The 23,246-nt window shown below is 35.9% G+C and overlaps 2 protein-coding genes and 2 long non-coding RNA genes across 5 annotated transcripts; 1 reads left to right on the top strand and 3 right to left on the bottom strand.

The window, feature by feature from the left end:
* Positions 1 to 977: 977 nt before the first annotated feature.
* Positions 978 to 1,879, bottom strand: LOC110903155. Its single transcript, XR_002571699.2, has 2 exons — positions 1,369 to 1,879; positions 978 to 1,292 (listed from the first exon to the last, which is right to left on the bottom strand). It is a non-coding gene; the product is annotated as an uncharacterized LOC110903155 (long non-coding RNA).
* Positions 1,880 to 4,088: 2,209 nt separating this feature from the next.
* On the top strand, positions 4,089 to 5,339 carry LOC110903154 (50S ribosomal protein L3-1, chloroplastic). Its single transcript, XM_022149303.2, has 2 exons — positions 4,089 to 4,319; positions 4,916 to 5,339. The coding sequence occupies exons 1-2, from the start codon at positions 4,151 to 4,153 to the stop codon at positions 5,125 to 5,127; spliced, it is 381 nt and encodes a 126-aa protein (XP_022004995.1). The 5' UTR covers positions 4,089 to 4,150; the 3' UTR covers positions 5,128 to 5,339.
* Positions 5,340 to 6,963: 1,624 nt separating this feature from the next.
* On the bottom strand, positions 6,964 to 8,066 carry LOC110903153. The gene is made up of 2 exons (XR_002571698.2): positions 7,755 to 8,066; positions 6,964 to 7,169 (listed from the first exon to the last, which is right to left on the bottom strand). It is a non-coding gene; the product is annotated as an uncharacterized LOC110903153 (long non-coding RNA).
* Positions 8,067 to 14,953: 6,887 nt separating this feature from the next.
* Positions 14,954 to 22,933, bottom strand: LOC110899104. Of its 2 annotated transcripts, none has more exons than XM_022145979.2 (3): positions 22,785 to 22,933; positions 17,832 to 17,901; positions 14,954 to 16,979 (listed from the first exon to the last, which is right to left on the bottom strand). In XM_022145979.2, exon 3 carries the CDS (start codon positions 16,935 to 16,937, stop codon positions 15,114 to 15,116), a length of 1,824 nt encoding a protein of 607 aa, XP_022001671.1. In that variant the 5' UTR covers positions 16,938 to 16,979; positions 17,832 to 17,901; positions 22,785 to 22,933; the 3' UTR covers positions 14,954 to 15,113. The 2 variants fall into 2 exon arrangements, with proteins under 2 accessions (XP_022001671.1, XP_022001672.1); XM_022145980.2 differs by having other exon boundaries at positions 17,832 to 17,940; positions 22,785 to 22,902.
* Between the last annotated feature and the right edge of the window lie 313 nt (positions 22,934 to 23,246).

Below are 23,246 nucleotides of genomic sequence, written 5' to 3'. Positions count from 1 at the left end.
GATTCATACAAATGTGTTTTACATCAGCAGATTTCGCCCCAGCTTTCGATCGGCTCCCGGTAACTGTTCCGCTGCTATCTATCCTTTCCAAAGTTTCCTGCTTTTCGAATCTCTTCACTGCAACCAGCAAAATACCGTCAATTACAAACAAGAATCACCCGTAATCGCTTTGTAAAACACGCAGTACAATGAAAGCTTGATCTTACGTATATGGAACAAGGAAAATCTCTTATCTTCATCCATGATTTTAGGTATTTTTGGTATGATTTTGGGGGTTTCCGAATTTGGGTTTAGAGAGAGAAAGAGAGAGAGAGGGAAATTGGCGTGTATTAAGGAGATGTGATATCTCTGACGGTTATTTTTTATTGGTTTAAAACACACATAAGGACAAAATTGCCCCTACTCATTTAAAACAATCTATTAAATATAGTTAATTATTACAAGATTGCCATTGATTTAATCTCAACCCTTAAACACACCAATCGGATGGACAAGATCGCTTCCTAGACTTTCTAGGAAAAACACACTTTCCGTAGGAACCCTACTCTATATATATATATATATATATATATATATATAGGGTAGGGATCCTAACAGAAGTCCGTCCTATTTTAGAAACTTAAGAAATATTTTGGACCACACATTTCTCTAAATTTTTTTATAATATACATATATGTATAGTTTAAATTTTACTATATACATATATGTATATTATCCAGTGTTAAAAAATCGCGACTAGTCGGTGATTAATCGCTAGTCGGCCAGTAACTGAGTAATTTTTCGTTAATCAGTCCATTAATCGCTAGTCGGGCCTAGTCGGACCTAGTCGGCCTAGTCGGACCTAGTCGGCCAGCCAAAAATCAGCGATTCCGACCCAATTCCGGCAAAAAACCTGTATATTCCGGCCAAAACCTCTAAATTCCGGCCAATTTCCAACCAAACCATGTGAATTCTAACAATTAATCTTGTATACTTAAAAAAAATGAGTTGTGTAAAAGTTAAAATCTAACTACTAAAATATTTACTGATAAAAATGTGTATATTTATATAATCTTAAAACTAAAGGTCGGTGCCACCGACAAATTACAATTTTACCCTTTGTCAAAAATTACACAAATACCCTTCATTTCAGCTTTTTCTTTTGTACACTTCCACACAAACATTGTCTTCACACTGCACGACACTGTTTCGCTGGACAACTTTCCCGTTCAACACAACCACCATCTTCACGCGCCGCATGGCATCGGAGTCCACAACAAATGTAACCGACTTCAACGTTGCTAACATAATCACTGATACGACCGGAAATGTCGCTAAAGGCCAGAAAAAAATGTAGCTGGAAAAACGGAAAAGAGGTCGGAAGCTTACCGTGAAACCCTAGCTGACACAACCGGGTCGATGTAATCACATGCAACGCTAGATCGGGACTGGGGCGACCTTAAAAGGCCGAAAATAGTTTACGCAATTGTCGATGTAAACTCAGATGCAGTTATCATCCATCGTTCAGCTAATATTTTGTGTCCCCGGAGGTCACGGTTGTAACAGTACCCACCAGAGCCGCCACCTCCGCCTCCTGCAAACAATGGCTTCGTCAACGTCGTCCGCCGCACACAAAAATGTGGAGTGAAGTAAAAAAGATGTATGATTTTGAAAACAGCATCAGGATTTTTGATTTTGTGTTTGAAAAACATGGAGTAAATTAAAGCAGATAAATGGCGTTTCTTCAATCTTCGATGGAATAGAAGAATTTGGGGTCAGAGGAGAGTGGTTGTTTGGGTAAAAATTAGAGTTTTTGCATCTGTTTTTTATCTTCGGTCACTGGATTAGGGAAATAGTGAAAGTGTAGCTTTTGGGGTAACGAAGGATTGTGTGGTCTTGGAGATGCAAAGAATTAATAAAGTAAGGAGAAAGATCATACTTGGTTGCATTTCTTTAGACTTTTAATCAGGATGAGAAAAAAAAAAGTAATATTCATTGTTTTTTACACCCAATTATGTTGTAGTAAAAAAATGATGTATATGCAGATTTAAGTAAAAAGATGTCCATTCCAAGTCTTCACCTATAATCATCATTACTTATTTAACTTTTAAATAATTTTAAGTTGTAACAAAAGTCCTAAACTTCTAATAATATTATTTGTTGCCGGTCCCAAAATAATGATATATTTATATTTTTTCTACAGAATAATATATGTAGTGCAATATATTTTTACTTCAATCATGTTTGCATGTAAATCATCATCCTCAATAAATCCTACCAATAGCAAAGGTAATGCATCCTCAATAAATCCCACCAATAGCAAAGGTAAGGCCCGAGGATGGTAGATGTAGACAGCCTTACCTCTTCCCCATAAGAATAGAGAGGCTGCTTCCAGTGAGACCCCCGGCTCGATTGTAGTTTTGTATCAAGGATTGGACCTAAGACACGTAACACTCAAACAATCGGGACAGGGACTGATTGGTGTATGTACCCCCGTGTCTTTAACCTATCAACATCACCACATGATGCATGATTAACCATCCGCCGTTTTTAACGTTATTTTCACGAAATTAGTAAAATAACGTTAATGTTAGTACTATTTCACTTTTGCCCCCCGAACTCCCACACATATATACCTTATATGTGCATACCGTAAGCGGGGCAATAAAGATTACATGTTTGGATCTAAATAAAGATTATAATGTGACCCTTTAATTGAAAAGTTTTGATTTCACCACTGAATGTAAAAGATTTACTTTTGAAATTGCAAATCAATTAGCACGAAAACTGCTGATTAAAATATTCACAAAGATGAGTTGATGGCCAAATATTTTATAAAAATAAATATGTGTACGGTCGGTTTCAAACGATCGTACGGAGATATAATACCGTGTATCGGTACTGACACGTATAAATATTGTTTTGGTCATATTATAACTTTATTTGTAAGGTTTTCTCTTTCAGTAACTATCGCGTGTATCGGTATTGTAACGAACCGAACCGATCCTGCACGAACTCCCGTCACGTCCCCGCCGCAACGCGCGGGTTGAATCCCACTAGTGTATACATAAAACTGAAAATTACATATAAACATTTCCAATCCGATTAATCCCGATTAATCACGAGTAATCCCGAGTAGTCGCTAGTCCCCACCTCACCGGCCGACTAGCGACTAGCGAGTTCTCCAACCTTGATATTATCAAATCTTGAATTATGCACATCTATATATAGTCAATTTTAAACTATACAAATGCGTTTATTACGAAAAGCATAGGGAAAATCTATTGTCGAGAATGCTTCTCAGGTTTCTCAATTAGACTAGTGTTTCTCATACGATTCTAACCCTATATACATATATATGAGAAGGATCCGTTAGGAACCACCCTTTATTGCGAGAACCAATCTGAACACAACCAAAAATGACTAAAAATATCTAAAAAAACACACAAATTTTTTTTAATATTTTTTATATTTAAATCGCTACTTTTTGTTATTAAAAAAATTATAAAAAAATGGCTACTAAAAGTAGCGATTTAAACATAAAAAATATTAAAAAAAATTATGTGTTTTTTTTTATTTTTTAAGATTTTCTTTAGGTTTTTGGGGGTTTAGGTTTTTTTTTTTTTTTTTTTGGGGGGGGGGGGTTGCAGGGGTTAGGTTTTTGGTGGTGTAGTGGGTTTATTTTGTTGTGTTCACTTTGGTTCTCGTGGTTATCGCAATAAAGGTGGTTCTCGCATGAACCCTACCATATATATATATATATGGCTAATTATAAGGAGAAAACCCACTCTAGTTGACTAAACCCTGAAAACTCTCACATGTGAATCAGATTTAGCCACGTTGCTTTTTAGTTGAGAGGAGACAAGGGCAATTTTGACATTTTCTTTCTTTACTTTTTGAGAATTGTGTGACCCTTTTCATTTGTAAGTCTGCACACGCAGACAACCTTTCAACATTGCTTTTCTTGTCATCCTTTTCATTAATTACTTTTGTACTTGTGTATCTCTCACATGTTCCTAACATCTTCTCTTTTTGTTCTTTTTAGATATTCATTGATCTATTCTCACATCTCATTTATTTCAAACCAGAGAGTGCAGTGAAAGAAAGAAACCATACTCACCCCCCCAAATCTAACAGGAGGGTCCGAGATAAGAAGCTGACTAAACCCGAGATGGGTCACTTGGAGAAATCTGGGGTGATTCCATTGAGGCATTTGCAGGAGTTTCGTTTGCCGTCCGTTGATGGGTTTGAGCCGAATCAGAAGCTGGTGTTGGAGGAGTTGTTTAAGGAAGGTGATTTGGTTGATGTTTCTGGTACCACCATTGGCAAAGGGTTTCAAGGTTATTTCTTTGTCTCAAATCTTTTTTTTAATTGAATTGTTTATAGATTGTAACCAATTTTGGGAAAATTGAGGTTTAACTGTTAATCGATCCTAAATTTACCTTTTGAAAGCTTAATCAAACGATTAGTTGCTAACAGCCTATGCTTTGATCTCTAGAACACAGTTTATATGCTGTAATGTTTTGATCAACAATTCACTTATTAAATGATGAGAAACAATTGTGGGTGTATCCGAGTAACTTTCGTCAAAACCATCCAAACAGGACCATGATCACCCCTGATTAGTACCAGTATTTGACTACACATTTGTGTAAAAAGTTGCAATTTTATGAGACAGAAAGAATGATATTTACTTGCTATTTAAGTTCAGTCACTTCTATATTTCGTTACTTTTTGTATGAGTTTTTTTTTCACCTATCGAATCGTGCATTAACATGTCTGGCAATGAGTCTCGGTAGTTTGTGCTAAAGGTGGTTTTTATGACTCGTTTACTTATAAATGGGTTGATTTAGGTAATTAGGTTACAGACCATGACATGTATGATTGTTTTTATTGTATTCTTATCGGGCTGGGCCTTTGTTATCTTGTTTTCCAGGCGGTATAAAGAGGCATAACTTCAAAAGAGGTCCAATGACCCACGGGTCAAAGAGTCATCGGGCTCTTGGTTCAATCAGAGCAGCAACAACGCCTGGGCGTGTGTACAAAGGGAAGAAAATGCCTGGTCAAATGGGAGGAACAAAAACCAAGATCCGAAAACTTAAGATTGTCAAAATCGACACTGATTTGTTTGTTGTGATTAAGAAATAGGTGGTACTTAGTTGGATTATCCTTGTTAGTATGTTAATGACATTTTCGGTAGTATGTACTTGTTGATGTTTGGCTAAATATGAGAATTTTCTATGTTATGGATTTTTTTGTTTTGTTTTTAACATGTTACATTTTTTCCCCCTGAGATTTATGTAGACTTTTGCTGTGTTGAATCTGAGAATTTTATATGTTATGGATTTTTTGGTTTTGTTTTTACCATGTTACATTTTATTTTTGCCTCAGATTTTTGTACATTTTTGCTGTATCCGTGTTACATTTTTTTTTTCACTGAGATTTTTGTACATTTTTGCTCTGTGTGTTTGATCATGTGCTTTTGTTGATGGTTGCTTGAATATCTTTTTTTTTTCACGACAACGTTGTATATTAATTAAGAAAATTAGTATATAGAAAAATAATTCACCATTTTGACGAGCATTTTCGGAAATTTTCTTTATACCAACAAAATAATAACAATAAAACACTGTTATTAATGACAATAAATGTGGCGATTGTAGTTAGCAAGATTGAGTTAATAAAAAATAATCACAACATAAAAAGAGGAATCGAACCCAGCCCTCAGCCCCCATTAGATGGAAACCAGTGTGCCACGTCTCAAGTCTTGAAAAGGGTGTTGAGGGCATATATGTATTTTGGCACATGTACGACAATAGTGTTGTTTGTTCTTTTTATTATGTGTTTTTTAGGCTAGCCATACTATGTTTTAATTATTTTGTTCTCTATGTTTAAGTGTTTTTTTATATTAAGTTAATATATCCAGCCATATCTACTAATCTTTTTTGAACAGTTTTTTTTTTTTTTTTTTTTGTTGAACATATAACATGCAACTTTTTTATTCTCTTAAAAATACGTAAAATATAACAAACAACTATTTCATTTCATTCTAAAAAATGTGTAACATATAACATGCAACTCTTTTATTCTCTTACAAATATGTAACATATAACATGCAACTATTTCATTCTAAAAATGTGTAACATGTAACATATTACATTTTTTTTTCACTGAGATTTTTGTACATTTTTGCTCTATGTGTGTTTGATCATGTGCTTTTGTTGATGTTTGCTTGAATATCTTTTTTTTTTTTCATGACAACGTTGTATATTAGTTAAGAAAATTAGTATATAGAAAAATAATTCACCCAAAGCAAAGGCATCATTGTAAGTGAGAGATTCCAACGTTTCTTTTTAAATACCAATAACATACTTATCTCATGCTCCATTAAAACAAGCTTATCTTATCCAAAACAACATGTATTGCAATTTCATACATCTATTTATACGTATGTATTTTGTATTTTGGCACATGTACCCCCAAACCCCAACCATGTGGTCCATCCCAACCCACGTGTCAGCACCCGCCCCAACCCACGCCCAACCCAAGCCCCACCATACCCCGCAGTCTAAATAGGTTCGTGTACATTTATGTTACATTCCCTATTTATGAAAAAAAAAAAAAAAAAAACACTTACTAGTTTTCTTTTAAAAAAATATTGAAAATTTGTATGTTACATTTTTTTGGACATATAAGTCATAACATAAATAGGTTCGTGTACATTTATGTTACATTCCCTATTTATGAAAAAAATGAAAAAAAAAACACTTACTAGTTTTCTTTTAAAAAAATATTGAAAATGTGTATGTTACATTTTTTTGGACATATATATTATGTAACCTAAAATTTGTAACATTAAAAAAAAAAACTACTCGGTGTTTTTTTGTGTTTCTTTTTTTTAAAAATGTTCAAATATTTGTATATTACACTTCCTATTTTTTTAGAAAGGTTTTTATGTAACACAACGTAAGTGGGTTTTAGCAATGTAACAAATCCTATATTCATATATGTTTTGCTAGTTACATTTATTTGTTATATAAACATCAGATCCTAACATCATTCTAACTGAAAACAAATAATCTTCTTCATATAAATATATAAATCAATACAAAAATAAATCTGCACAAGTTGACTCATCACCACCATCCCATCCCTGCATCTCTCTCTGTAAAAACCACCATGTTTCATCCCTGCATTTACATAAGTATATATAATGTTTACATGAGATCAAAGAATGCTTAATAGAAAAATGACTTCTTTATTACGAAAGAGAGGTGTGTTTATTCAAATTCATGCACTTAATAAAAAAAAAAACTCTACCTATTCCTAAATCTTTGAAGACAGTGAAATAATGTTATATATGTGTTAAAAGTCGATTGGGTTCTTCCAAAACTCTACCTATTCCTAAATCTTTGAAGACAGAAACAAAATGTTGACTCGTATCTCACAAATGTTGAAAATATATACAAGTGCACCAGCCCCACCCGACACCACCTCCGCCAACCACCACTACCAGCATGTTGCACCAGCCCCACTCGACAACCACCTTGCAACAGCCCCACCCGACCACCATTACCATCTCCATCTGACCGCCACCATCTTAAACCACCCCCACACACTCCGGCGTCCTCCCTAACTGCTCGAATTCCTTTAAAAGCAGATCTAAAACAAATTTTCAACAAACTCCACCGTCATCGTCATCATCATCTGAAACTCTCTAATTCTGAATAGCTAAAACAAAGCTGATAATTTTAGTCAACAAAGAAGCGACGCACCTGGAATCCTCTCGTTTTTAGCCTGATTTTTTTCCGGCGGTGACCGTTGAAATTCTCCGGTGATTCTTGAATATCTCCGGCGTTCGTTGATATTCTACGGCGATTTTGAAGATCTTTAAGCGATTTTTTGGCCGGTGATTCTGGGTATAGTTGAACATCTTCGCTGATTTGGGTATAGATGAAGAATGTTTGATGAAAATTTTTGGAAGAGAGAGAATTTGGTTTGATGTTTTTGAAGTTTTGAAATGAAGAAGACAACTGAAGTAGGTAATGCAGCCGATTTGATGGTCTGTGCATATAGAGACTTTTGTCTTTCTTGAAAGAGATGAAATTATGTTTCCTATATTGCCCTTTAATGTACAATTAATGTATTAAATAATACAGAAAAGTGGAAATAAAGAAAGACATGGCCCAAACTTAATCTCACCCATTCATTTAGTTTGATCAATGGTGATTAATGGGTTTTCAGGGTTTAGTCAACTGGAGTGGGTTTTCGATTTATCCTTGCCCATATATATATATATATATATATATATATATATATATATATATATTTGAACCGCAATTTTTTTAATTTGTGGGACTTAAACCGTAGAAGGCTTTGTCTTTGTCAACGGATCACCACCACATTGGTTATAATTTAATATATTTACTTAATTTAGAAAATCAAAATATTATAATATTAATCTCTATATTGTTTCTCTCTAAGACTATGGGTGTGGAAGGGCTTAGGTTAGGGGCATTGCTCAACATGTGACAGATGTTGACTCTATCAGTCCACACCCAAAAAAGTGGGGTGTGGAAGGGGAGTGGCCAGGCCGGCATTGTGGAATGTGCTAGCCAGACGGTCATCAACACCCAACCATACTTGCCAGCCACGTCTCCCCAGGCCAGCGCCCCACGCTAAGCAATATTGTCATGCCAAACGGGCAACGCCGACCAAAACGCCAACCTAGGGCGAAGCATTAGGCGTTAAAGAGCCAACAACGCCCAAAAGCCACACCCACACCCACCAGTCTAAATAGCAAATTAAATTACATATAATGATGACTTTTTAAATAATTTCATTTTTTAAATAACATCTTTATTGGGTTTCCTCCTAAATTGGTGTATAGGCATTATACCTCTTGGAGATGGATATAATCGGGTGGTTCCGCTGGTGACACAATGATACTCCGATGGTCCGTTAGTAATCCAAATTTGCCTCACATTCTAATAATTTCTATTTTTATAATTAACTGGTTACTTTGTGATGATCACATGAGTGAACACATGAAATGAACTAAAGAAAGTCATGTGATGACACGGTTTAGGCCATGTGTAGTCATAAAGCCCTTTTGGGGGCGTTATGTGACATGTGGCATGCCACGTCACCCCGGGGCTTTATAGGGCGTTATGCAATTTGAGGCCGTAGTCATAAAGCCCCTACCTCATCATTACTCAATTAATTAATTTTCATTTTTTTAAATTAATTTCTGACTTTTTTAAATTACTATTAAATAAAAAAATTCCCAGCTTTTTAATGTTAAAAATAAGAGAAAACAAGTTTAAAACCAATTTTAAATATTTGAGAAAATGCAGGGACCAAATGTGTAAAACTATAAAACTAAAATAAGCGCTCCTTTATCTCTGTCTTCTTCTCCGGCTTTCATTCCGGCTTCTTCTCGGTCAATTCCGGCTTCCATTCCGGCTTCAATTCCGGTCAATTTCATCCGATTTGCTGCTTCCTTTCCATTTTGCAGGGACCAAACAAGTAAAAATCAAAAACTATAAACAATCAAAACGCCGCTATGGAGGTCGCGCCCCTCTCTTCTTTCTCCTTCATGGCGCCCCTCGTTTTGGTGTGCCCGGCGCCATGCCGGCGCCATGACCGGGCATACCGCCCCACTACGCAAGACCTTAGGAAAGACTCGATGACTTTCAAGTGTTTACTGTTCAGTTTAATCAGTTTTGATTAAAAAAAAATACTTTGGTCAAATCACTAACTACAGTTTTGGAGAAAGACAAACTAATCTTTCACAGGAATAGTTCGGTATTACATCTTAAAAAATTGATACGGATCGCTAATATACATAACTTTTTATTTCTCCTAAATGAAACAAAATAAAAATAGCGTATGCATGTTAAAAGATTTTAAACTCGCCTCTTTGATGATTAGGGTGAACGGAGTCGTATCGGTAAACGTCGGTAAACCACTTTACCGAAGTGGTAAACCACTGTCAACATCAAGTTTACTGATCAAGCTAAAGGATTTCGGTGAACATTCACCTATTCGGTGAGAGGGAGGGAAGAGGGGGAGAGATGGGTGTGTAGTGGGGTCCATTCCTTCTCAACCAATCACACATTTTTTTTCTTTAAAAAAAAATAGTTACATATTCCAAATATTTAACCACTCCCTTCACCCTTATAAAAATAAATAGCACAAAACATCACAATCACAAAAAGCCAATAACTACGGTGTTCAACCACAAATATCCAAATCAGTCAACTATGTTAGTAAAAATATAAAAAGAAATAGTGCCTTTTGATTAACTTTAGACTAATCCGCTTATTAGTTCAAAGATTATGCCAAACTACGGAGTTAAGCATCATCATTAAGTAGAAGAGTGGATTGTGCCAAACTGCATCAATTATAATTTGGCTTTTGACCAATTACTTCATATATTATTTTTCTTGGATCATTTATTTATATAATAACTAAAAGAAGGATTACCTCTTGACTTTTCAGTTATAACTACGCAAGTAGCAAAATGAGTGAATAAAATAAGGTGGTGAAATGTGAATCCATATTGTAATTTGTAGCATATAAGATAAGTGGTATAAATTTATGTTGAGTTGAGAATTGTTGATAAAGGTCAAAAGGAGGTGTTTGGTCGAGGGACATTATGGTATATGACATGATTAAACTAAAGATAGGTAAATCCGTAGAGCCGACAGTAATTTCTGACACAACATGAATATAATCAGGTGTCGGTTGGTTAATATAACCAGTTTTGTTAAACACCTCGACGTGAATTTTACTTGTTTTTTAAATGGGTTAACCCAAACACATTTTATTTAATAAACAGGCAGTGGCGGATCCAGGATTTTTTTCCAAGGGGTTCACTTTTTTAAACGTTCCAATTTCATATGTCCCAACATAAAAAAAATTCTGGTCGGTTCAACGATTCGGGTTGGGTAAGGTTCATGACAAAATAAAAATACGATACAATAATGAAAAAAAACATCATCATGCTATTATTGGCAACATTTTAGAATCGCTAAAGCGTTTACTTTATAGCGTTTTAAGTGTTTCGTTGCCTATATAAACTGAAGTTGACAGCCATTAGATTAGGTAATTAATTCAAGATCTTTTTAACTTTTAATGAATTAAAACATAGATGTTTGAATGTAATATTCCCTTTTTCCAGGGTGATCGTCTTGTGGTCTTGTGGTAGCGATTGTTGGAGATTCTCGAGCGGTTCTAACTACGGCGAGCGAAGGTGGCTACTTGGTACCCGTACAACTTACAGTTGATTTCAAGCCAAATCCACCTCGTGAGTAGCTCTCTTAACAGTATGTTTTAGACATGTTTAGAAGAAGGATCACACAGCTTGGGTAACAGGTCATATGGGCACATTTCAAAGTATGTTTTAGATATGTTTTAAAGTTATTGCCTAACCATTTTATGTATGGAGGAGGGCTGAATGGATAGTCGAGTGCAAAATGAATGAAACTTTGAGAGAGTGTGTGTTTGGAATTGAGGGAGAGTAAAAGCAAAAGGCATAAACATTAAAAATAAACAAGAGGAAAGGAGCCAAGTAGCCACCTTCGAGCGGTTCTAACTACGGCGAGCGAAGGTGGCTACTTGGTACCCGTACAGCTTACAGTTGATTTCAAGCCAAATCACCTCGTGAGTAGCTCTCTTAACAGTATGTTTTAGACATGTTTAGAAGAAGGATCAGACAACTTGGGTAACGGGTCATATGGGCACATTTCAAAGTATGTTTTAGATATGTTTTAAAGTTATTGCCTAACCATTTTATGTATGGAGGGGGGCTGAATGGATAGTCGAGTGCAAAATGAATGAAACTTTGAGAGAGTGTGTGTTTGGAATTGAGGGAGAGTAAAAGCAAAAGGCATAAACATTAAAATTAAACAAGAGGAAAGGAGCCTAACAAGACTCGAACTCGGGACGTTAACTACAAACGCCAAGCGCTTTACAGTACATCACTGTTCAGTTTTGGTTACGGGTTCCCCTAAATAATATTAAAGGGTTCCTTCATGCTTTTCGATTTAACTTAGTATTATAAATTACGAACCGAACGGGTTCCTGAGAACCCCTTTATTGGCTATAGATCTGCCCCTGTAAACAGGTTTAACCTGTTAAGCCATTTAATAAAAAAAAAGTTAACTTGTTAAGTAAGGTTTTTAAAAAGGAGTTCATGCTTAAATTTTAGAGGGCGTATTTTAGAGCATTCATATCCAACCCCTCATTTATTACCTTATATTACACTAAAAATCAATATCTTCTCTCTCTTTATTTTTCAATTAAATAATATTTTTTTAATACATTTATCGTTATATTTTATCTCTCTTCCACTCACAGCCACTTTCAAAATATATTAAAAAATTATAAAAGGTAAACAGTGTCCCCTTAAATTTACAGATGAACACTAACATTTCCTTTTCCCTCTACTCACAACCATCTACAACCACTTTTAATAAAATAAAAACTCTCTCACATAATTTGGGGGTTTAGATGTGAATGCTCTTAGATCATTCACATTCGATCCTCTATTCTATATAATATGGAGAAAACAACAAAAATACCACTACATTGGAATCTTTATAATAGAGAAAAAATATAAGGAAAGTAAAGTACATCTCTATATTTAGAGGTTTATATTCAACTCTCTATATTTTTATTGTCAGTGTGTAGGAAAGAGAAAAAATAATAAAATAAGTGATTATGAGTAAGAAATAGATAGAGAGTTGGATGCGAGATTTTTAGAAAAATTAACAAAATCTAAAGAAACGTATGTTTTTCTAGATGAAGACGAAGGCTCCAAATATAAATGCTCAAAGGTATTTAAATCTAAAGTTTACCAATTTGATTTTTAATTTTCCCTTTTGATAATAACTTTCGAAAGTGAAACTTTTTACGTGTTGAAAATTTTTTCACCTCTTAGTTTTATACAATTTTATTCATTAGTTGTAGCTACTCACTTGGCTAGAGTTAAATATATATAACTAGGTTTGTTATTTTTTAACAACCAATGACAAATTTTTCGTCAAAAAACGGAGTCAGCTAGACGTTGGAAGTCCCTAACAAACAACGAAACAAAAAACGAGAAACATTAAGTTATTACATCTCTTGCGTTAAAATCACACCACCTAACCCAATTAATCTACCCAAGCTTTGATCTATCATCTATCCATAGAAACGACTCCTCTTTAACTCCTTCGGCCGTATTAGGAATTGACTTCCAATTGTCTTCAAATTATCTTTGCAATGAACATTCAATGTGTAGATCCAAACAAGGCACAATTTTATTTTTAAGTGTAACTGGCAAGACACAACACGACACTTATAAATGTTTAGATCGTGCTCGGGTAAAAAAAATTAACCATCAACCCGACCAACAAAATTGACAATTTGACACCCTTAGCATCATTTTTGGACCACGTGCAGAACATGCATGAAATTTGAATCATGTCTTGTGCTTAACAATAGTTTTACCAAACACACCTTCACCATTTTCATAAGTGATGTAAAACTGGGTAAACCAAAAGCATCTTGGTGTAACATCTGGTCTTCTTCTTTGCTCATGATTACTAGATCGTCCATGTATACTTCGATATGCTTACCGATATTGTCTCCAAATGTTTCGTTCATCAGCCTTTGATACGTGGCCCCTGCATTGCGTAAACCAAAAGGCATCTTGGTGTAGGAATACAGGCCCATCGGCGTGCGGAATGCTGTTTTATCTTCATCTTCTATCGCCATCTGGACCTGATGGTAGCTCTTGTAACAGTCTAGAAAGCATTTCCATCTGAATGCTGCCAAGGAATCGATTTTTTCGTCAATTTATGGCAACGAATAGCAATCCCTTGGGCACGCCTTGTTGAGGTCCTTATAATCAACACACATTCGCCACCCGCCATTTCCTTTTGGGACCACTACTGGGCTCGAGACCCATGTTTGGTAACATACTTCGCGCAAGATTCCTGCATTGAGCAGCTCTTATCACTTGTTCCTTCATGGCCTCGTTCTTTTCTGGGCACAGATTGCGTTTCGTCTGCACCACTGGCTTGGCATTTTATGAGACCTTTAGTCGATGCTCTGCTATGTGTTGTGGAACACCCAGCATATATGTTGGTGTCCAGGCAAAAATACCCATGTTCCTGAACAGTAACTGCTTCAGAAACGTGCGGATGTTTTCCGAGATCGCTGCGCCTATCGTGATCGTTTCCTCTGGGTATTTTCTGTTAAGGACCCACTTTTCTGGTTCTACGCGCGGGGTTGGTTTGCTTGCCTTTGTCGGGCGCGCTTCGTCGGTTATCAGCACTTCTTTACTTGTGTAAATGATTGCTATGCCTGTTCTGTTGGGAATCCAACCGCTGAGTGGGATCCTGAGCAAATCATACTAAAGTCTCCTTGGGATTCCATTCCTAAGAGGATATCATGACGAGAGTTCGCCGGTAAGACCATGAGCGTGGCTTCTTCAGTTCGAGAGTTCCTCCCACCTGACAACAAAACTGGGAATGATATTTGGCCCAAAGGAAAGACAGTTTCATTGCAGAATCCGGTGAGTGGGTACTGGGTAGCCTACCGGTTCTAAGTGTGCCTTGTCCTCTGGGTCCAACTGGTTAAAGCATTGCTCATAAATGATGTCTGTTGTGCTACCGGGATCGATGAAGATGTAATCTATCTGGTAGTGGCCGAATACCCCTGAGATTACGATGGGCCTCCTTTCTCGGGGTCCTCCCCTCATGACAGGGAAGATCACCTGCTTTTCACACCATGAGTCATCTTGGGCACGCTTGTTTAAAGCTAGGCCTCAAAAGAACCTGAGCTCAGTATCAGTATCAGTATCAGCTTGGCTCGTTTACACCCCTAGTTATAACATACACCAACACACAGCAAGATAATAATATCAACAGTGTCACACCTCAGTAAACATTTGTAGCTCAAAAACAAACATAAACAAGATCAATTTGCCAAATTATAGTTTACCCAACTGAAACGACCCATTAAGGATTATCTCAAATCTTTTAAGAACAAGTCTACCAAGGGTCCACAGAAGTTAAAATATCTCAACATGTTACCAGCAAGTTAACATCTAAACAAACACATAATAATATTCAAATTCAAATTTACGCAAATGCTACAGAAGGCAGCGCGGCAGGATCGAGTTCAAACGATCCTTTCGGAACACCGTCTCGTTCTTCTCCACTCATTTTATAAGACGGAATCATGTGCGCAATTTTGTACTTTTCACTGGCTGGAATTACCATCTCGGCACCCGCTTTTCTCCTATAAAGACATACAAACCCCTTCACTTTCTCCAAGTACGAAACACGCACCCCCGCTTTCTCATCAAAATCCGACAAGATTTCCACAAACTCGTATTCGTACTTTATTTCCCCGGCGTCTGCGTATATAGTGTGCCAGTTCATCGACCAGTTTTTAAAAACCGCCCATGTCTCGCCTTTTCTCGGAATTATGTTCACGGTTTTGGGTTTCGGACCCGCTTCCCATGTAACCAAGTGTGAGAATGATAATAGGTCCTCGGTTTTATCTTCTTTCTCGTATTTGTATCTGCCGAAAGAAACCGGTAAATCCAAAGCCGTCCACTTTTTTTCATCCTTGGTTACAGCAACGGGTTTTAACCATATGATTTGCAGTTTGAACCCTGGGGATATTTTTTTGATTAACGCGTAGAATCGGGGCATAGCGTCTTCAGTGTCGTAACAAGCCCACATCTGCCCGACTCTAAAACATTCTTCTTTTCGGGTTTTTTCGAAATCGTGAAACTCTGCATCAGGGCACGTAAGAATCGCAGGTTCTTCTTCGTCTGTATCATCATCATCTTTTGCACTTTTATCGGATTTCGCCTTATCGTTCGGAGATTTTTCGTTATCGCATTCTGCTGTTTTTGCTTCTTTTTCCGCAGGCTTTGATGGAGTAGCATCATCATCATTATCACCATCATCATCAATATCAATATCGTTTACTTTTTCTTTGTAAGAAACGTTTCTTTTTGAACGAGAAGATCTACGACGCTCTTCGCCATTAACGTTTGTCTGCACATCTTCTTCCGATTCAGAGCTCTCATGACTGTCGGCACTTTCACTTGAAGATTCTTCTACTCTCTTTTTCCGTTTTCGGTTCACGTTTCCGTGTGCTTTCGGAGTTTCTTTCTTTTCAAATACCGGTTTTGTAGTAAACGTACGTTTCGCACCCTCTGTGGGTCTAGGCGGAACATGAGTACCCAATTCATAAGCCGGATACGTTTCCTTGCAGTTTTGACAAGAGACATTCTTGTTAAGTGAATAGCGATCTAACTGGTACCGAACCGAACAGAAAGGACAGCCCGTCCAAAACATTGACGTTGGTGGCCTATGTGATGTATGTCCATTAACACCAGTTGGGGCCCGTTGTTGAAACGGAAAACTACCAGAATTACCAAAATTGCTGCCGTTTAAATTAACGGGAGTGGTTCGATTCCACGGATGTACTTGTTGAACATTCGGCTGTCTGCTCGGTTGCTTATAACCCGAAGCGGAAATATTTCCGAAAGCTCTGCGTTTGCTATCGTGAATCAATCGCTTTTCACGGTCCAGTAACACCATTTGAGCTTCACCAATTAACTTAAACGCATCAGTAGCTCCGGCAAAGCTGTTCTTATCGGGATGAAGTACGAGCGCTAACTTTCGGTACTGTTTTTTAATTGATATGTCATCAGCAGAAGGCTCAACTTTGAGAATTCCGTACCAGTCTTTGTCGGTACCGTATAATCGCTTCTCGGCAGCACAGTGCACTTCGCATACTAACATTAATTGAGAAATGTTTTCGAGTGCGGGATAAAGTTGTTGCGCTTTTAACGCGATCTTTAGAGCACCCGAAAAGTCCTTAATCTCCATTTTCTTTTCTGCGAGCTGTTTGGCCCGCACCGCTTCCTCTTTGTTGCACTCCATCGCTTAATCAAAAATAAGGGTTCAATGTTCAATCACCTTCACCTAATCAACACAATGGGTCAAAATTAGTTCTGCCCAAACCAGCAGGTTTCCAAGATTCGGTTTTGGTGGCGTTAAACAAAAAAAAATATTACCTTTTTTGTTCTCAAAAGCATGATTTTGTAATAAATTTTAAAAGATGACAAAGATTGTTCATGAATCTAATATATACACATAACTTTATATTCCTAAAAGAGTAAAGTACACGGATGATCCTTGTGGTTCCGAAACTTTGGATTTGGTCCCTAGCTTTTAAAAAAGTACATGGATGGTCCCTGTGGTTTGCAGTTTGTAACGCATTCAGTCCCCGGCTAACAAATCTAAAGGTTTCAGCAGGTCCAAGTTAGGGACTAAATGCATTACAAAATACAAACCACAGGGACCACCCATGTACATTTGGCATAAGTTGGGGACTAAATGTGTTACAAAGTGCAAACCACCGGGACCATCCATGTACTTTTGGAAAACTAGAGACCAAATCCAAATTTTTGGTCAACCACAGGGACCATCCGTGTACTTTACTCTTTCTAAAATGAAAACAAACTTTGAACGGCCGGTTCCAAATCCCAATTCCCAAACCGTTAACTGAACCCTGAAACGTAAACTGTCAAAAACCGAACCGTGAGCCAGACTGTATATAGTTCAAACCGGCCGATTTTCTTCGGGATACTACAGGAAATCAACTCTTAGAATTTCTTCAATGGACTCATGTTAAGCTTCTGAATACTGGTTATAAAATAAACTTATAATAATATTATGTTTCTTTGACTAATTCAATAAATGTTACGTTTTTATCATGCTAATCTCCATAGTAGCATAATATAACAATCATAAAAGAGTGGTAGTGAGCAATACCTCATACGACACTGTTAGATATTTGTCATTGAATGCGTAGGTTGAACTATAAGCAGCTTTGAAACTTCATCTGCAACGTAGGTACCATCAAACAACATATAGAGTTATACTGTTACATCCATAAAAATACAAAAAAAAACTTGTTAAGTCTTTGAAAAGTCCCCGTGCAACGTTCTAGATTGGGAAAAGATCCCAAACTCCAGTATACATCATAGGATATTGAAAATTAGTAACCTTTTTTCTACATTTGTTACATAATCTTCGAAATAATGAATAAGTTATCAGCCAAGCATAAACAGATAATCACCGGAACACGCAGACACGCAATACAAAGCTCTAACCTCAACTACAAAAATGATTTAAGGTTGTGATTCAAACCAAAAATTAGTAACCTTTTTTTCTGCATCCGTTACATAATCATTAAAACGAGTTGACGCTACTCACGCGTTGCGACTGGATGTTGATAATTTAAAGTGTTTAGTTCATTTAGAAAAAAAGCAAAGATACGTTAGGTTTTAAAATATTATGTGTTTTTGTATAACATACTACAAAAATAATAGAATGGCTAAAAATTCATCCATGGTTTCATGCAAAGATAGTATTAGGCATAAACATGAAAACATACATATTCAACCAACAATTACATGAAACAAATGTTTTGTTTAATACACACGACATATGGTAATACATAAAGTTTATACGTTGTGACTTTTCAAATATTAGTATACGTAAAGTTTATCAAATAAGGTTTCTACGTAAACATAAAGTTCATGTTTTTTTTATTTTCCTCTTCTAAATTTTCATAAAAAAATAGTATACAAATATTTTAAAAGTTAAAACCAAGGTGAATTGATTGCATGGGAGAAAAATACTACATGGTAGTAGGATCTGTACAAAAAGAGTTACGTTAAGAAATTTGAAGTACATTATACTATATATTTATTAAAAAAATAACCATTTAAAATAATGCATACGAATTCAATATTTTCTAGTCCAAACTTATCGAGTACAAACCATTTGAAAGAACGCAAATAGTTTAAAAAGATTTTGTAGATGTATGAGATTTATCAAATGTTTATTTTTTTAATTCAAGAAGTAGTAATAATGTCTATCGTCTGATACATTAAAGTATGAAACCAAACAAATTGCCCACAGTGAAAACCAAAACTATAGACTCCTTTATCTTCTCTCTCTTTCTTAATAGCATTTTCTGAATATCACTGTACACTAAAGTAAACTACTCCACCCTCTCCACAATCTCCATCAATCATCCCCCTTTGTAAATGTAACGCATCCCAAACCCCGTGCAACACTACACCCCTCAGCATTTATTTCTTCTTGTTGAACCGTGATGGTGGGAAGTTGGAGATCGGTTGAAACCGGCATCAGACACGTTTGTGTTTTGAGGAAACCTACGTTGCGGCCGCTGGAGTTATCGGCTGGAAAAAATTGATTGGGTTTGGGTTTAATTCCACGGTGGGGTTACTTATATAGGGTGTGAAATGGTGGCAAACGCTAGGAGAATGCTGGTTGAAGCAGATGCGTCGGCTTGGTTTTAACTGTAAAGTCACGACGGTAGGAACGATGAGCGGGAGACGGAAAAGAAGATGACGGTGTTCAAATGCCGTGTAACCGTCATGCGCCGGAAAAGGTTAAAGACGGGAAGGGGGAAAAGAAGACGCGGGAACAGTTAAGGACGGAAAGTGGGAAAAGAAGATGACGGTGTTCAATTGACGTGTAACCGTTGATGGGAAGCGGGAAAAGAAGAAAACAGCGTGAAACGATTATCGTTAAGTTGCTTTTTGTATAATATATAATACCAAATCAATCTAGCATAAACAGAAAATCACCAGAACTTGCAGACACATGGTATGAATCTTTAACCTCAACTACAAGAATGATTAAAGGTTGTTATGATTTAAGCCAATACGAATTTAAAACGCACATAAAAAATGGCAACTTCTTATCTACATCTGTTACAAATTATCCAAGCTAGTGGTACTACCTAGCGCGATGCAACGAGAATTCATAATACGCGCTTAACATAAAATATTGTTTGAAATCGTATCAGACCTAACTACATAAAAGTTGTAAAAGCACAAAGTCACAAACATAAAGTTCCAAGTTACAAAACCACGTTGTTGTGAGGATGAGGTTAAACTTTAGGCCACATAAGATTTTTGTTCCTTTTTAGGTTGTTTATTGAATTACCATACATAGAGCAACAGAAGAAAATGTGTTGTTTGTAAAAAGTTGCTACATATTTGTTAGAAAGTGCTTTATAAGCGGGTGTTGAATATGCACATTCTGATTTGTGAACGTTGACACAACTCGGTTTGAAAAAAATATATATTAGAACTTAAATAAGCACATCACAATGGTGTATTCGGAATTTTATAGAATTTTATTTATTAAAAGTTATAAAAAAAACATAAATGAATATAAATATAAAAATAAAATAAAAACATCAAAATTACGATAGTAAAGGTATGGGGCGCCAGATCGTGGGTTAAGAAAAGAAATAGCATCAATTTTATAACAAAACTAAAACATCAAAAGGGTTAAAAAGATTAAATCAATCAAATAGCGAAAATTAAAACATCAAAACTAAAAGATTATAAAGCATGGGCCACCGAATAGAACCCACAACCTACACAAAAAATTGCAAGGGTTTTAACCACTAAGCCAAATAAGGGTATTTACTTTTTCACCGTTTTCTTTACTTTATATATATATTTTAGACACGCGTTAGAAATGGAACTATTCATCATAGTTGCCTTTTAACATATATACCAAATCAGCCCAGCATAAACAGATAACCACTGAACTCTCAGACACACGGTACCAATCTCTAACCTCAACTACAAGAATGATTAAAGATACAAAGAATTTAAAAAAACTATGTCAAAAAACAGTAACCATTTTTCTCTATGTGTTACACAATAATAAGATACCAAATCAACAGAACTTAACCAGAGAATCACCAAAACTCGTGACTCGCAACCTCCGTTACAATTAAGGGTTGTTATAATTTAAACCTACACCAAAATTAGTAACATTTTTCCTACATCCGCTACATAGTTATTGAAATACCAATTCAATTTAGCAGAATCAGAAAATCACCAGAACTCACAGACTCGCAATTACAAGTCTCTAACCTCAACTACAAGAATTATGAAACGTTGTTATGATTTAAGCCAATAAGAATGTAAAAAGTACATAAAAAACAGCAACCTTTTTCTACATCCGTTGCATATTTATCCAAACTAATGGAATTTCCCAGTGTGGTGCGGCGGGAAGAGAATTCAGCATACGCACAGAACATAATATATCGTTTACAGCGGTATCAGACCTAATTACATAAAAGTTGTGAAAGCACAGAGATAAACTTCGGAGTTACAAAACTACATTGTTGTGAAGATGAGCGTTAAACTTTAGGTTACATAGGGTTTTTTTTCCTTTGTAGGGTGTTTATCGGTACATAGAGGAACCGAAGAAATGTGTTGTTTGTAAAAAGTTGTGTATTTCTTAGATAAAATTAATATGAAACTTGGATAAATATGAGTACATCACAATGGAATTATTAGAATTTTACAAAATATTATTCATCAAAACTTATAAAAGAAAAACATAAATGAATATAAAAAAAACATCAAAACTAAAAGAGTAAAAGGTGTGGGGCGCAGGATGGTGGGTTAAAGAAAAAAGTGGCGTCAATTAAATAATAAAAATATAAAAAATTCCAAAATTGGTACAATTAAATAGCAAAAACAAAAACATCAAAACTAAACGATTATAAAGCATGAGCCGCCGAGTCGAACTCGAACCCACAACCTACACGATAAATTGCAAGGGTTTTAACCGCTGAGCCAAAGAAGAGTGGTTAAATTTTCACCGTTTCGTTACTTTATATATATTTCAGAAACTCGTTAGAGATGGCACTATTCACCATAGTCGCCTTTTAATATATATAGTAATAGTAATAGTAATAGTAATAGTAATAGTGATACCAGACCACCCTAGCATAATCAGATAATCACCGAACTCGCAGGCACATGGTACTAATTACTAATCTCAACTACAAGAACGATTTTAGATGGTTATCAATTAAGCTGAAAAGAATTAGAAAACTACGTCAAAATTAAGTATCCATTTTTTCTACATCGGTTATATAATCATCCTAATAAGGATATACCAGATCAGCCTAGCATAAACAGAGAATCACTAGATCTCACAGACTCGCAATACAAATCGCTAACCTCCATTAAAATTAAGGGTTGTTATGAATGAGCGCCAAAATAAATTTAAAATCTACATTAGAACTTAGTAATCTTTTTTTTCTAAATCCTTTACATAATTATCCAAATCAGTCTAACGTAAACAGATAATCAACAGAACTCGCAGACACGCAGTACAATCTCTAACCTCAACTACATAAATTATTGAAGCTAAGCCGAAAAAAACTTAAATCAAAACCAAGCAACTTTCGGAGTTCACAAACTAAACCTAATTACACCATATTCAAACTAGAAAAAGCCAAATTCCCTATTATAAAAAGCTAATACTTCCATATTGTTAAAGGTCAAAAACCTAAATATTCAAGCATAAAAAGATGTTTTAAATGCTCTAAATAAGCAGATCTAACAACAATTACATCATACTTCCATATGAAAAATAAATCAACACTTAAAATAAAACATTATATACATTTTTTTTTTGTTTCAAATACTAAATACTGTCACATGTTGACTAACTAACCATAATCATGACAATAAGAACATTTTGAACTTACAAATTGAAGCTAGGGTAAATCAAAGCTAAATTTGGGTGACCTACGAAACCCTAGAAATGATTGCGCATAATACAAACAAAATTAGGGCAAATTAAACTGAATAACAAAGGGGAAATCACGAGAAACAACCAATAGTTAACGGATTAAACAAGAACAGTTACCTCTTCCTGTTAAAATCGAAGCGATTGCAATGAAAATTCAGGAAGAAATGAGAGCGACTATCGGCAGCAACGAAGTGGGTGCGCCCGCCACAAAAGTATGGGGTTTACCCTTAAACGGTCAATGTTTATTGGGAGATGTGAGGTTAGTTGGATGGGTTGGGCCGGGCCGGGCCCGATAGGCCCGTGTTAGATTATCGGACCGGATCGAACCGTTGGAACTTAAAACTTGGGCCTTTAAAAGAGATGATTATGACATAGGGCGCCTTGGGTTGGTGTGAAACTTTTATGAGTGTGCATCATTGTAACATTGTTGGATGTCGAATCTAGCAAAATAAAATAATGAGTAAAAAGTCTGGATGCTTCCTGTGGTTTTGTAAAATAACACCTATAGTCTTCAACTTTTGGAAATTACACTACTGCTCCCTGTGGTTTGCTTAGTTGTTACTCGGATAGTCCCTGGAG

The sequence above is a fragment of the Helianthus annuus genome, chromosome 13 (genome assembly GCF_002127325.2).
Source record: "Helianthus annuus cultivar XRQ/B chromosome 13, HanXRQr2.0-SUNRISE, whole genome shotgun sequence".
In the NCBI taxonomy this organism is placed as follows: Eukaryota; Viridiplantae; Streptophyta; class Magnoliopsida; order Asterales; family Asteraceae; genus Helianthus; species Helianthus annuus.
This window is presented reverse-complemented; position numbering and strand designations above follow the sequence as displayed.

Excerpts from the sequence above, each read along its gene's own strand:
- LOC110903154 (XM_022149303.2), top strand. The coding sequence starts at position 4,151 with ATGGGTCACTTGGAGAAATCTGGGGTGATTCCATTGAGGCATTTGCAG. Across the intron at positions 4,320-4,915 it reads CATTGGCAAAGGGTTTCAAG|GCGGTATAAAGAGGCATAAC; the intron begins GTTATTTCTTTG and ends CTTGTTTTCCAG.
- LOC110899104 (XM_022145979.2), bottom strand. The coding sequence starts at position 16,937 with ATGGAGTGCAACAAAGAGGAAGCGGTGCGGGCCAAACAGCTCGCAGAA.